Source organism: Sinohyriopsis cumingii, chromosome 10, assembly GCF_028554795.1.
Source record: "Sinohyriopsis cumingii isolate HCF-2022 chromosome 10, ASM2855479v2, whole genome shotgun sequence".
NCBI classification, from domain to species: Eukaryota; Metazoa; Mollusca; class Bivalvia; order Unionida; family Unionidae; genus Sinohyriopsis; species Sinohyriopsis cumingii.
In genome coordinates, this window is record NC_142970.1 from 46518165 (window position 1) to 46532146 (window position 13982).

The following is a 13982-nucleotide window of genomic DNA, read 5'->3' on the forward strand; positions in this document are numbered from 1 at the left end:
CATGCACTCATTTAGATTCAGTTAACACAGTAACGTGTGATGCATACTCACGATAAATGAGATTAGTGAGAATTCATTAAAATCCAAGGATATTACTCAAGATGAGACATAAACGAGGCACATACGTAAAGAATTATCAAGCACGTAAAGCATCATCCAAAACACCTGCTATGGGCTATCCACTTCACAATTGATCGTTAGGTTGCAAAGCAGGCTGGATATGACGGCACAATATGTGTATCACACACCTTTGAAGCCTAAAATATATATGTTCAGCATATACTTCATACTCTCATAATCATGTTTGCTAGCTATATTCAAATTTTATAATTTAAAGATCATCTAATCATGTATATATATATATATATATATATATATATATATATATATATATATATATATATATATATATATATAAGATGAATTGAGAGCGATATAAGTAGGCAAAGGTTTTACACTAACAGTCAATTGGAAAGCACAGTTTCTTTCCTGTACTTTCGATTAGACTCTAGTAGGATTTACCATTAACATTACTGTTACTTCAGTCGAAACACAAGTATTGAACCTAAAGCAGCAGCATTAATTATAAGAAACCTGTCAAAGCTACTGTTGAAACAAATTGCCCTTAACCCGAAAGAAATACCCTTTGTGATGATTCTGTTGGGAGTTCCGTCTGATGTAAGCTGGTGGATGTTTTGAGACATCTGTCCCACCACATACACGTTATCATCCCTGTCTGTAGCAACACCGAAGGCAGCCTCAAGACTGTCAGGACTGTATTTATACATCATCCTACCATCCATGTCAAAACAATACAGGGAGTTGGCGCTACGAACAGTAAGGTACACACGGTTGCAAGATGAATTTAGAGCGATATAAGTTGGTGACGATTTACACTTACAGTCAAATGAATAACACATCTCCTTTCCTGTACGTTCGATCAGACTCCAGTAGCATTTACCATTACCATTACGGTTACTAGATATAGCTATTTTCCCATTTCCGGCTGATGCGACACCACCACAGTGATATCTGCTTTTAACCGTCATGGTGGGTTTGATGGCTCCGGTTGTTATATTCAGGAACTGAACTGTTTCCTGAGATGGTAAAGTTACGGCCACCTCCTGATTATCGACAACACATATGTCCCATGGACTGTCTGTTAGTGTAAAGCTGGCGATGTATTGATACGAGGAATTCAAAAGAATAACTCTCTTATTCTTATAATCTGCAAGCATCACCTGATGTCCTTGTAAATATGCGACCCCTGTAAAGCTTGGAGGCTCATCATCAGGCCCTTTTATCTTCACAACTTCCTCTATATCAATCTGACATTCCGTCAGTGGCTTTTTCACTCTTGACAAAGGAAAACGGTCACGTTTCTTTCTACATACCACTCTCCCAAAATCAGACATATTGGCCAGGACGCACTGGATTTGTGGATCAACTTCAAGATTTAATGTGACAGTATCCAGCTCTTCAAATTTTTCTTTAATCTGTTCGTAGTAGAATTTCACCTGCGATATCATTCGGTGAGCCATGAGAAATATCTGAAAAAGATAAACTTTCGTAAATGGAAAATAAATCATTAGAATCATTCCAAATAACATTCTTAACTTTTATATCATTTTAATTTTGTTGCTTATAGCAAGAAATCTCAACAAAATATATTAGTTCTATATCCCAAAACATGTCATAACCTAAATGTATCATGCATCATTTAATCAATCAATCAAACAATCAATCGATCGATCGAGAGAAAGAGAGAGAGAGATAAAGATCTGCATCATTGCAAGATGAACATACTTTTCTTTCTTGTAACTAAGTTCCAAGTGGCCCTATCTCAAACGGAAGAAATGTTATCAGAGATATGCAGCACTACAAACGCGCGCGTGTGTGTTATTTGGATTTTGTACGTAGCTGTAACATTTTTTCAGTCATATCACTACGATGTCTGCATTGTGGCAGTTTACAGTGGTGCAAACACTAGAGGCATCATGCCACGGACATGTAACATGATGTTCCACCCAGTCATACTATCCTAACACCAGGCCGACCAGTCCTAACACTAACCTCTTAATACTGATCTCCTAAAAAGACTAATTAAAAGTCTCCTGAACACTTAATTTCAAATGGTAACAATGATACGTGCAAGATCAGATGTACTGGAATGTATATTACTAACTGAAATTTAATTTGGGACATAAATACTAGAATTTTGTAACACACAGACACACACGGACACAGACACATATATATTTATGTATATATTATCTATCTATCTATCTATATATCTATCTATCTATCTATCTATCTATCTATCTCTAAAGAGAGAGAGAGAGAGTTGGTGTTTAACTAATCAAATAATATGTATCCATTGCGGGACTGGACATTTTTTGACGAGTTTCTTAAATTTCATTTGAAATTAGCGGAAATGTGAAATTCTTTTCATCCCATGACTTAACCGCATAAATGACTCTGACATACATTCAGATTGAATTTATTGCTTGTAATATGAACCTTACGCGGTTGATCTGGCGTTAAACAGCCGTATATTTCCGTGATTGAAGCTACTTTGGTGTCTTTCCTGCCGTCCGCGTAAATATTGTTAGACGCAATGAATGGAACTTTAAATTCAAATTCGCTTTCAGTTTAGTTCACCCTGAACAGCTAAAAATATTTAGCAAGAATGAAGAAAAAAAACGGGGAATGTAATAATTCTAAAACCGCATTCGTGTATGGTTCCGAGTCCGCGGAGAAGAAGTCGTTGATATTTCTTATGAATGTGTCTCAGCTTAACGGTCTCTACGTATCCCCTACTTTATATCAATCTTGTTATTTCAGCGGACTCGTCACATCGGTGATACCACTTTAATCGCCAAACTGGCTGTACCCCTTTGGGAACTGCTTTCTTTTTCAATTTAGGAAATATATCTGTCCTTATTTTGTACGTTGTGAAAACCTTTAGGTCCATATTTAGGCCTATCTTATTTGTATTTTTATTTTCTTATTTCCTCTGTCGCTTCCAAGATATCCTGTCTTTATTCCTCCATAAGAATGAAAAGATATTAAAATATGTCAGTACCGTAATGTATTCATATATGCATTCAATGAAGAGTTGGCATCAAAACTGACAAAATGTACGCTTGAAGTATTAACGTTTATTATATGCTCATTGTTTTCTCCGTTAACTTTGCATTGTCAGAATCGTTCAATATTTTATGATACTGGACTAGCGCGCAATTTCATATTGCACTCATACAGGATCTACTTTCTGTTGTAAACAAAGAATGGACGCAGACACTAGCACTTTTAATTTAAAGAAATCATGTACACTCGCTTAGTAGGCGCTTTATGTTTTTGCTGATTAAATTTGTTTCTGAATGAAGTAAAGCATATGTTTCGTGGACTGTCAAATGCTAGCTGCATTGACACATTCCACGTTAACTCTTTTGATACAATGTTTCGGATTTAGGATAGCTATACAGTAGACGTTATAAAGGCTGCCTACAAATAACATGCAAGTGACAAGGAATAAAATGTCTTCTTTAGCTGATAATAAGAATGGCCAAAAATATGCTTACAGTTTTACATCCTAAATTTCCTCAAAATATACTTTCTTAGTTCTACTAATCCGAATTACATAAACCATGTAATAGTTTCTCAATCTTGATTACACATTTGGAAATTGTACAGTAATTTTGAATATAATTGCAATTACATCTTCCTTAATGCACTAAAAATGTAATAAGCATTAAATTCCATAGCGTAGTTTTGAAATTGCAATTGAAAGACTTCATATTTTCCAACATTATGATTTAAAACTTTTAATGACACAAACAGAAATATATTTGCAGATGTCGGCACGCTTCTCTCGGTTCTTCAATCCGATGTATTTCATGTGGAATTCTCACATATAAATCAAGTTCATAATCACGAAAATTCGTAGAGTCGACAAAAATACCAAATTATATTCATTCCAAATCAAATGGAAAAGTTGTTGCAATGCGCATTTATTCACAATATGACTCAAAATTTCAATTTTAACTAGACACGCCATTCTATTTCGAAAGTTATGTGTAGCACGCGACTAAGTTCAAATTTATCGGGGCGGAGTTATGTGCGCAGTAATAATGTTGTTGTTCTGTAATAATGACTATACGCTTGTGTATTAAGTTCGGAATACGGCATGCATTCAGTTACTTTGTTTCTTGTAGTGTATTTTGTTAATGTAATTAAGCATTAGGTAGAATAAAACAAATAAGCATATAATAAAAAGGTTAATGCATTTGTATGGGAAAATATGAACTCGTTTTGTCGGATGGATATACTGCATTCCCAAGGTCGTGCAGTATTCCATCCGAAAAACTCGTTCATATATTCCCATACAAATGCAGTAACCTATACTTTTTTTGTCAGTTTCCAACAGGAATCGAAAAAATGTGACTGAACGTCTGTGAGCTGTTTTCTGTTGGATCTTCTGGGTCACTCATACAATATGGTATACTTGTTATACTCAACGACAAACAGTGCAAAATGTTAGGAGAAATATCTTTGACCAGATAGAGCAAAATAATGTTTCTTTAACAATTTTACCTCTCGTCTCAGTTATGTTGATTTTTTAAAACGACGGAGAGATGGGAGATTGACGAGTATTGATTGTAAACATGGGAGCTCTTGGAGAATGTGAACCGTATAAGATGTATATTAATTATTATATTAGATGAATCAAATATTGGGTTACAATTTTGCTTATGCGTAGTTAAAGGGAGGAAAAGTAAGAAACTACTATATATATATATATATATATATATATATATATATATATATATATATATATATATATATATATATATATATATATACCACATACATTTTTTTTAAAAACATGGCATTTAAAGTGTTGGTATAAAGCAAATTGATATACCAATAATATAGGTGTACCAAATTGTGCCATGACGCAATAACACGAATATACAAACATTCTTTCAAAACCTGGTCTATAGATCAATGGTGAATTTCTACGCATTCATTAATCATAAATGACATTTGAAAATAACGATAAAAAGTGTTAATAGTCACTGTTTTCAAAATGAAATTAAAATGGTACACAATTTCATCGGAATCCTTTTTTTCCATTATCTTTCCTCTCGTGTGTAGGGGACAAAAAAGAAAAAATCTAGAGTGTGAGAGAACAACTAATGGCGCTGCACGAAAACATTACAGCTAAACATATACCAAGTAACCTACAATAATCTGGTTCGTCCTAACGGTATGTTTATGCTTTCCTTGGGATCTATCTACAGTGTTCATAATATTGATGATACATAGTTTCAATCTGACGTCGACACTTTGCCTACCTGTTAAATTTGTCGGTTACGAGCTTACAAGGCACCCATATTGTAGCGCATATATTGCTTTGTTGATGTTGATTCTTAAACCTAGTATAATGTTCTAAAACTCGATTATTAATTATTAAATATAAAAATGTCCTAATGGTCGCCCCGTCCCCCTCCCTTATGTCTGTCTCTCTCTCTCTCTGGATTATCGCAGCTAGATACGTGCGAAAATTCATGAAAATGCAAGCGTTGGGGATTTTACCTTTTGTAATACGACGATGCCTCTGGACTTATGAATGATGTTAACGTTTAGTCAAACTGTCCAAAGTAGAGAGAGAGAGAGAGAGGCAGAGAGAGACAGAGAGAAGAGAAGATATATAGAGAGAGAGTTCTATAGTCTTTAGAAATGTTCATTAACGCAGAATTTTACATTTTTTTTAAATTTGTGCAGGAAAGAGGTCCTTGGGGGTGACACCACGTGTTACCGAAGTGGGGGAGAGAGAGAGAGAGAGAGAGAGAGAGAGACTTTTATATCTTTATAAATGTTCATCCAAGCAGAATAATGACTTAGATGAACTGTCAATATATTAAATTATTTTAATTACCTCTTGTTGGTTCGTCATTTCACTTAGTATGTGAATGCCTGACCGTTCAGATTCGGTGTATTTAGGCTAACCGTGTTTGTAGTCCTTTCAAAGTTCAACTATGTGTATATGTGTGTAATCTAAATAAATATATATATAGTATGTACGCGGTATAAATTATATACCACTCGGTGTATAAATGTTTCATCAAACGGAAACTCGGCAAGCCTCGTTTCCTATTAATGAAATATTAATACATCTCGTTGTATATCATTCACAGCGTACATAGTATACATATATTCCCCCTCTCGCTCTCTCTCTCTCTTTCTCTCTCTCTCTCTCTCTCTCTCTCTCTCTCTCTCTCTCTCTCTATATATATATATATATATATATATATATATATATATATATATATATATATATCCAGCATTCAAGCTAAGGAAAATTACTTTGCAAATTCGCTAACTATGTTATGTCATTCGTCTATGGTTAGTATAGGAAATCAAATGGGGAATTACTAATTAATAATTAATTAATGAAACAAACTGAATAATTTCCAATTTCTACGAATCCTGGCGAGCACAATTGAATATTATACAATGAATTTCATATAGGCAATCTCAAATTCGATTGCCAATAGCATTTACCAGTAGATACAAATTGCAATTCAAAAGACATATTTGTCTAATCAGCAAAACATTCAATACATACTTTTTGGAACACTGGATCTCCAGTGGAAATTCCTTTATTATGTTATTGTGTTCACTTGGTCAAGTCATCTAGAGTTGTTAATTAACCATTTCAAATTGAATTTAGGAAACAAGCTGAACCATGTTCATCTTTTGCGAATCTTAGCGAGTAAAAGTTAATGCTATTCAAAATTGTAATTCATTCAATATCAAATCATATACCACGTGCGATTTTTCTTATCCCATACCTTTCATTTTGAGTGGAAAGACTCTAGATAGAAAGGAAAACAAATAATTTTCGGCATTTGATTTCATTCTTACAGGTGAAATAAAATTATCCCGGACGCGAGTCTACACAACTGTGCACACAATTCAATGACCTATAGCACTTACAAGTATATATATTTTTCTTCAAATAACAAATTAAATGGGAAATATCCCTCGAATCAATAGAAATTTAAATACGGACTGCTTAAAATTTCCAACACTGGATCTCCATTGGATATTACTGTGTGATGTCATGCAGTTCACTCTTCATGTCAGATGTTGTGGCGCCATATAAACGGAAGTCAGGTGAAACTCTTTAGAGCGTTTCAATCGAAAAGAATGTCCCTCCCTCGATCTTCGGTATTACATTGACAAAAAACACAATCTGACGCATCGTATGTACGAGCCAAATTTGTAAAATGTCACTGTCCTAAAATTGTGATTTGGTTTTGCAACTTCATTTTTGTCGAGATAGTAATATGGCCGCTATTGGTACTGGCAGGGAATTGAGAAAACAATCCATTCAAACTAACAACTTTCTTTAACGATATCTATCAAAAAGAAAATAGCAGAACATATGAGGAAATATCTACTCAAAAACATATCAAAACATCTTCCGTTCCAGAGTCTAAAAAGACTGGATCGGAGAACATATGCGACAGAAATTAATTTGTCGGTTCACCATCTGGGACGAGGTCTGTACAATCCACTGTACATCGCTACCAAAAAGCCGACGCATGACTGTCTTTGTGCAACCGCAAGACGAGAGAACTACTACAAAGAGGTGGAATATCATTACCTCATGAAGGGTTTAAATCTGACAGGGTCCCGTGCAAGGAGATGCGTAAAGCTGTAGGTCCTACCGAGGCTAGAGTTCCTTTCTGGAGCATTGGCCGTCGGCTGACACGCCGGTGATTACCAGCTTAACAGTACAGGAAAGGCCACAGCAACTCTTATTCAAGCGGCACAAAAGCACCCTCCCTAATACGCTGGGCACGTTTGACGCAGACCTTGACAAACCTCACCTGCTTTTGAAAGGGTGTGAACACGGCACCCTGAAACGTCTGCCCGGGGTCCACCTGAGCAGTACTGACTCTTTACAGCTCCCCCCCACCCCATCTACAGATATGTGCCAATGCGTCAGAGACTTTGGTTGGCCTTTGTGGACAAAGATTAGGCCCCTTTGTAAAGACTGGCAATAACATCCATGGTATGCCCATAGTAGTAAGCGCATGTGCATCGCCAAACATGTGCAGCGGAAACCAAGCCTTCTGCAGCGAAAACAAGGGGTCGCTATGGCTCACCCCTTTCTGGACTGAAAGACAAACAATTAAACAGGTAATTTACCACGGTGCTGGTATGTAAATCTGCCATGTGGTCTGCATCTTGATCCTCACTCTGGAAAACTCTTGTGAGACTTTGGCATATTCTGTTAGCTTCTTGATAGCTGCTAGACACTTCGAGCAACCTAGCGGGCTGAAGTATGTTTCCGCGATTTTAGTATCCATCATGTTTCCACAGGCAAACCGGCTACTCCCAAAGCTATGGCAGCCAGTAATCTGAATGCATTGTAGGTGTAAGCAATCAAGGAAATCGTTCAGGTTACATGAAGAGCAGTGTGGAGAAGGGACTGCTCCAAGGCTAGTAGATGGCTGACGGAAACTGGCCATTTTGAATTCTTAACAGCGAGTCCATGATGATATATACATACACGTTTAACATGTATGTCGCCTGGGGTTTTCTTTCTTCGATTTTCAGCGTGCCTTCCTGAACCATGGAGCGTGTGACAAAGCGAAGACCTTATATCGATGACAGGAGAAAACCGGTTTTTGGCAGAATGCCCAAAAAGCAATTGTGGACGATACGTGTCGTTTATACCATTCGGTGCCGGATAACTTAAATGTACAAGATAATCATTTTTCCCACGTACTGCTTTGCTTGGGTCAACAACTTCGAAATCATTAGAAATATCGGTAATGATGTTGCTACCCAACCCACCCCCACTTAATTCTCGATTGCCCTGGCATGTGGTTAAAAATCAGGTCAAATGTGAGGTGGTATGAGAGGCCAGACTGGTAGTATGGCATGTGGCCATTTAACAGCTCTAAGTCGAACGGCACAAAGAAGAGGTTTCCAAACAATGACAGGTGGAAAAGCGCTCTCATACTATATATCAAAGGACGCAATAGGCCATCACTTGGTCGAGAGGAAGAAGAGTGATTGGGAAATTATTATCATTTGAATGTTGAATTGTATTAAATTGTTATTGCTTTGAATTTCACCTTTTGTGTTCTTAATAATTTAACTGTCGGCATTGCTGACTGGTCGCTCGGAGCCTTACCTCTCTCTGTCACTAATTTCACTCCCTACAAAACCGACCCGGGTGGGACATCGATGGTAATTTAAATGATATATTCGGAGCACCCCTCCCCAATCCTACCAAACGCCACAGTGGAATATTGCTTGAACTCGAGTCTTAAGCTATTTTATTTTCATACGCAAAAATTGACTTGTGTAGCATCTGAACAAGAATGAAACGAAATGATAAACATCAGTGTGTTCTTCTTTCTATAAAGACTTTTTGCGTTAAAATAAACATATGCTCAAATAAGTAATGATTTAATATTAAATTTATGAAACTCATTGAATAATTTACATCATTACACGTTTGAGTTCCTCTATATATTTAAAATGGTTGTAGTGGCGTCTTCCCTAAATGAATTTATATTAGGTTTTCGCCCATATCGAAGGTGCTTTTCAGGTTTGATGCTCTGACGTCTAGGTTACTGCCAACATATGCTGAATCCGTTGTTTTCACGTGACGTTACAAAACGTGCGTACTTCCATATCCGCCATTTTGAACCCCTAGCCCCTCAAATCGGCACCTTGTTCTTCCCGCATAATTACGAAGGCACGTCTCATTTTGTGCGTAAGAATACAATAGTACATCACATTCTGTTGTGCATGTCAACCGCACGAGACCGAATGCTTGACTTTTCTATTTGTTTTCTTCAGGTAAAACGTTTAAATTCCAATAATCTTTGTTATTCATTCATAAACAAATAGATCCATCGATAAACAAACGCATAAACAAATGGATACACCAACAAGTAGAAACATTTAATGATTTTCAATTTTCATGGGCTGAAATCAATCATTTGGTTATCTTTCAAGTTAAAATGCTAATTGTTAATATATAATTTCATATTTCTAAAAGCATTTCAGAAATACTTCGTTTTGATATTCGACACAAAGTCATGTTCCGTTTTCAACGTGTTTCGTTTGAATACACTGAAGATGAAACGTCTTTTTGAACGGTTATCGCTTTCATTCAGTATCATCCTACGTCCATCATCTCCACAACAAATACAATAGTTGACCATACAAATTAAACTGGTATGTCAACTGTCTTTGGCACAAACACCTGTTGTCGCGAAAAGTATTTGTACATAAAAGTTCTGTCATAAAACACATGCTATGAAATTTTAATTCGTAACTGATATTGTATCCAGAAAATCATTGTCCGGAAATACTCTTTCAAGATGACAAGCTTAGGTATATGATACGACACACATTTTAAAAATGTCAATATTGTCTGTTTGTAAAATAAAAATACATTTCTATTTGATAGCAATATACATGACTACGTGTCAGATTCACTATTCTGTCTTTCGATACAAGCAAGGGAACTTCAGCTTTATTTTTTTTTTCATGCTATAGAGCACTTAATTGCAAGTATAATCTACGTATCCTTTCGATGAAGTAAATGTCATTATCGACAGTTAATCAGATTAGTATCTTTAATATACATGATGACTAATGTTGACAAAGGTTTGTTAGGGACACAAAATGGCGGCACAAGGTGCAAGCACATTCCATTGTGGGTATTTGCGTACTCAATCGTGACGTCTGTGAAAACAACCCATACAGGTTGAAGTGGTCATGCAAAATTTCACGAAACTGTCGGCATATATAAACTGACAACCAACTAGTTTTTCGCTAGCCCGAAGGCTTTCGGCTCTAAATGAATTTTGTCAATGGCAAAATCAAAACAGACACAAGACAAACAATAAACACAAAAAGAGTTAAAATTATAAATGTTGACATAACTATTTTTAATAGAAGCAAAGCTTGAAGATGTCTTATGTTGCGGCTAGTTGTGTGTTTGTGTGTAAGTAAGTAATTATCACGTGTATGTTGCACTACGAATCTCTCTCTCTCTCTCTCTCTCTCTCTCTCTGATAGTAAATAGGCGGGATTGTATTTGCTCTAACTATCGTTTGATGGCAGACGCATGATACATTATGCAGTCTTTTCATGTAAAGTATGATCAGGTTCCCAACGTTTCTTCCACCCCATTATGAAAATGAGTTTATAGTTCGGTGTCAAATTAAACCAACACTGCGAGAAAATTTCACTGACGTTTGTTTTTAGTTTGACGACCATACGGTTCAGTGCCTTTTCAGTTAGAAGTATAAACACGACAGGATTCTTTCCCCAAGAAATTAGATTGATTAATTATCTTCTCTCTTAGTGTGCTGTTATGATTTACAACAACATTGCGTGAATCAGAAAATGAATGCATTATATTATCTCTAATTCATGATATTTCTTTAGGAAATAAAATCTGGTATTGTTCGAGATAGGGAATCAGTTTTAACATCCTCTAGGTATTTGGTGTTCGTTAATAGTTTGTGGGAATACAAAAATATTTTCCATGGATTTTAGTTAAGCTGTATTCTATATTTTAACCATCTTCAAATATACTAACCAAATTTAAATTATATTTTAAAATATTTTCAACAAATCAAACCTTAACCTATAACTGATATACCGAGTTTTAATGTCAAAACGGTTCCTACATAATAACTTTCATGGGATTGAAAAGAAAAGCAGTATAATATCTGAAAGGATGCCACTCGACTTCAGTGGGATGGCAACAATCTCTTCACGATACCAGAGAGGATACGGAGAAGCCAATGATTCGTGACCGACTTTAAAAATTAAACCGCTCACATGTTGGCAGGATCATTGTCAAAAGTACTTTTACGGAGTTACGGAATAATTGTTTGTTTCATAAACAAAACTTTACAATTATTTGGTATTCACGAAATGTCATCAGTTATTTTCGTGGGTATGGGTACGTATCTACTGGTATTATGGCACATCATTTTTTTCCCAGCCAATGGCAAATACAGGGAACTGATGTTCAACATGACTGCTGGTCAATATTAGTGATGATTTTACAACTAGCACCGATCACCGTCGATATATTCGTTATCAAAAATATTTCATTTAAAAAAGTTTCTGTTTCTCATAACGTCATCCGTCATTCTCTTATACTTTGATCACTGACTGAGTTATTATTACATGTGCACAAGAAAATAAAGACATAAATCGTTCTGTATATCTATAATAAAGCAGTTACATATATATTATTTAACTCTATATCACAGTTAATCACTACAAAGCTTGCTCACCACATACCTGAGTATCGCTTCCATGTTTCACGACCGCCTCCAATGTCACGTGTGAGTTTCGCACAGCATTTAGTAGGGCCTGGCATGCATGATTTTCTCCCCGTTTTCGAATTGTTTCTTGTTCGTACAGCTGATTTCCTTCCGACTTGACCTTGCGTTCTAAATCATCAAGAAGGGCATTTAGATTTTTCCTGATCTTTTTAATCTTATTTGTCATTTTTTGTACTTGTACTTGTGATTCCAGACTAATGATATATAAATCATTCTTTTTCTCGAAATTCATGAGGTGATCTTCAAGTTTTTTCATCTCTTCAAGGACCTTGAGAGGTTCAACTGCCAGTAGAAGACTGTTAGCATCCTTTTTCAAGTCGACAACTTGGACGCAGTTTCTGTGATAAACGATACAGCAACTTGCACAGCAAGCAATGTCATGGTCTCTACAATAAAATTTTAAATCTCCTTCCTCGTGTTCTTGACAGCGAAAACCCTTGTGATATCTGATTAAGTTTTCTGGGTTGTTTGTTAGCTCTTCTATGGTTATGATGGAGTGGTCCTTTGACATCTTTTGTTTTTGGTGAACATTAAGACAGATTTCACACATTGCCTCTTCACATACCATGCAAAATCCACTAGCTGTGACAGAGACGCGATCAGACATACAACAGTCGCAATGTCTATCCACTTCCTCTTTGTCTTTGCCTCCTACAGATTGTAAAATTGTATTGATTGGAAAGAGAGAAGCCCACAAATGTGAAGTTTTACCTTTTCTTGAAACGGGAACCACAGTTCTGCATGTTGGACATTCAAATTCTTTCAGTTCCTTCTCTTTTACAGCTTTTGATGAAATATAATTTTCCAGGCAACCTTGACAAAACGAGTGTAGGCATGGCAGCTGTGTGGGTGTTTTAAATTTACCCAGACAGATAGGGCAATGGGGTTTCTCTCCATACTGACTATCTCCTGGATCGGCAGCCTCCGTTTCCATAGTACTGGTAAATTCCTGATAAATATTTAAAATTATGTCTTGTCAATCTTGAAGAATAGTTGTGCAGATTCGTCCCGTGTCAATGCTTGTGTTAAATCCTTCCGATAGTTCAATGTTATGTCCTTGTCGACTCTATCGCGACGTACAGAATATAAATAGTACTGCGATATATATTCAGGTTATGTTACCTAACGTCCTAGTATCGGTTCAAAACACATGTCCTTGAACTTGAACTGTATACAACAGAGAAAGGGTGTATTGACGGCAGACAATTTTGAAATCTTTTCAAATGTCAAATTACCCGGTTCTTAGTTTAATGACTTCATCCCACCTTCTCATTTTACTTTGTAAGTAGTCATATACGCTATGAAAAGTCATTAAGACTATGACTAAGCTAATGAGATCATGGGATGTAAAAATGGTTCAGTCAGAAATAATAATAATAATAATAATAATAATATCTGAGATAGGTATGTAGCAATACGTTGAAATTAATACCTGTATCTAACCAAAAATAGTCTATCCATCCAACCATCCATCAGTCCATCCCAAACATCCACCCTTCAATCCTTCCATCGCTCTCTCTCTCTCTCTCTCTCTCTATGTCTTTAGAGAGAGGGAAAGAGAGAGAGAAATAG

The 13982-nt window shown here is 36.1% G+C and overlaps 1 protein-coding gene across 1 annotated transcript; it reads right to left on the reverse strand.

Annotated features, from left to right (window-relative positions):
* Positions 1-463: 463 nt before the first annotated feature.
* Positions 464-13344, reverse strand: LOC149789983 (uncharacterized). The gene is made up of 2 exons (XM_089973155.1): positions 12367-13344; positions 464-1550 (listed from the first exon to the last, which is right to left on the reverse strand). Exons 1-2 carry the CDS (start codon positions 13342-13344, stop codon positions 537-539), a joined length of 1992 nt encoding a protein of 663 aa, XP_089829281.1. The 3' UTR covers positions 464-536.
* Between the last annotated feature and the right edge of the window lie 638 nt (positions 13345-13982).

Coding starts and splice junctions, on each gene's coding strand:
- LOC149789983 (XM_089973155.1), bottom strand. CDS start 13,344: ATGGAAACGGAGGCTGCCGATCCAGGAGATAGTCAGTATGGAGAGAAA. Junction 1,551..12,366: donor AACATGGAAGCGATACTCAG/GTATGTGGTGAG, acceptor TATCTTTTTCAG/ATATTTCTCATGGCTCACCG.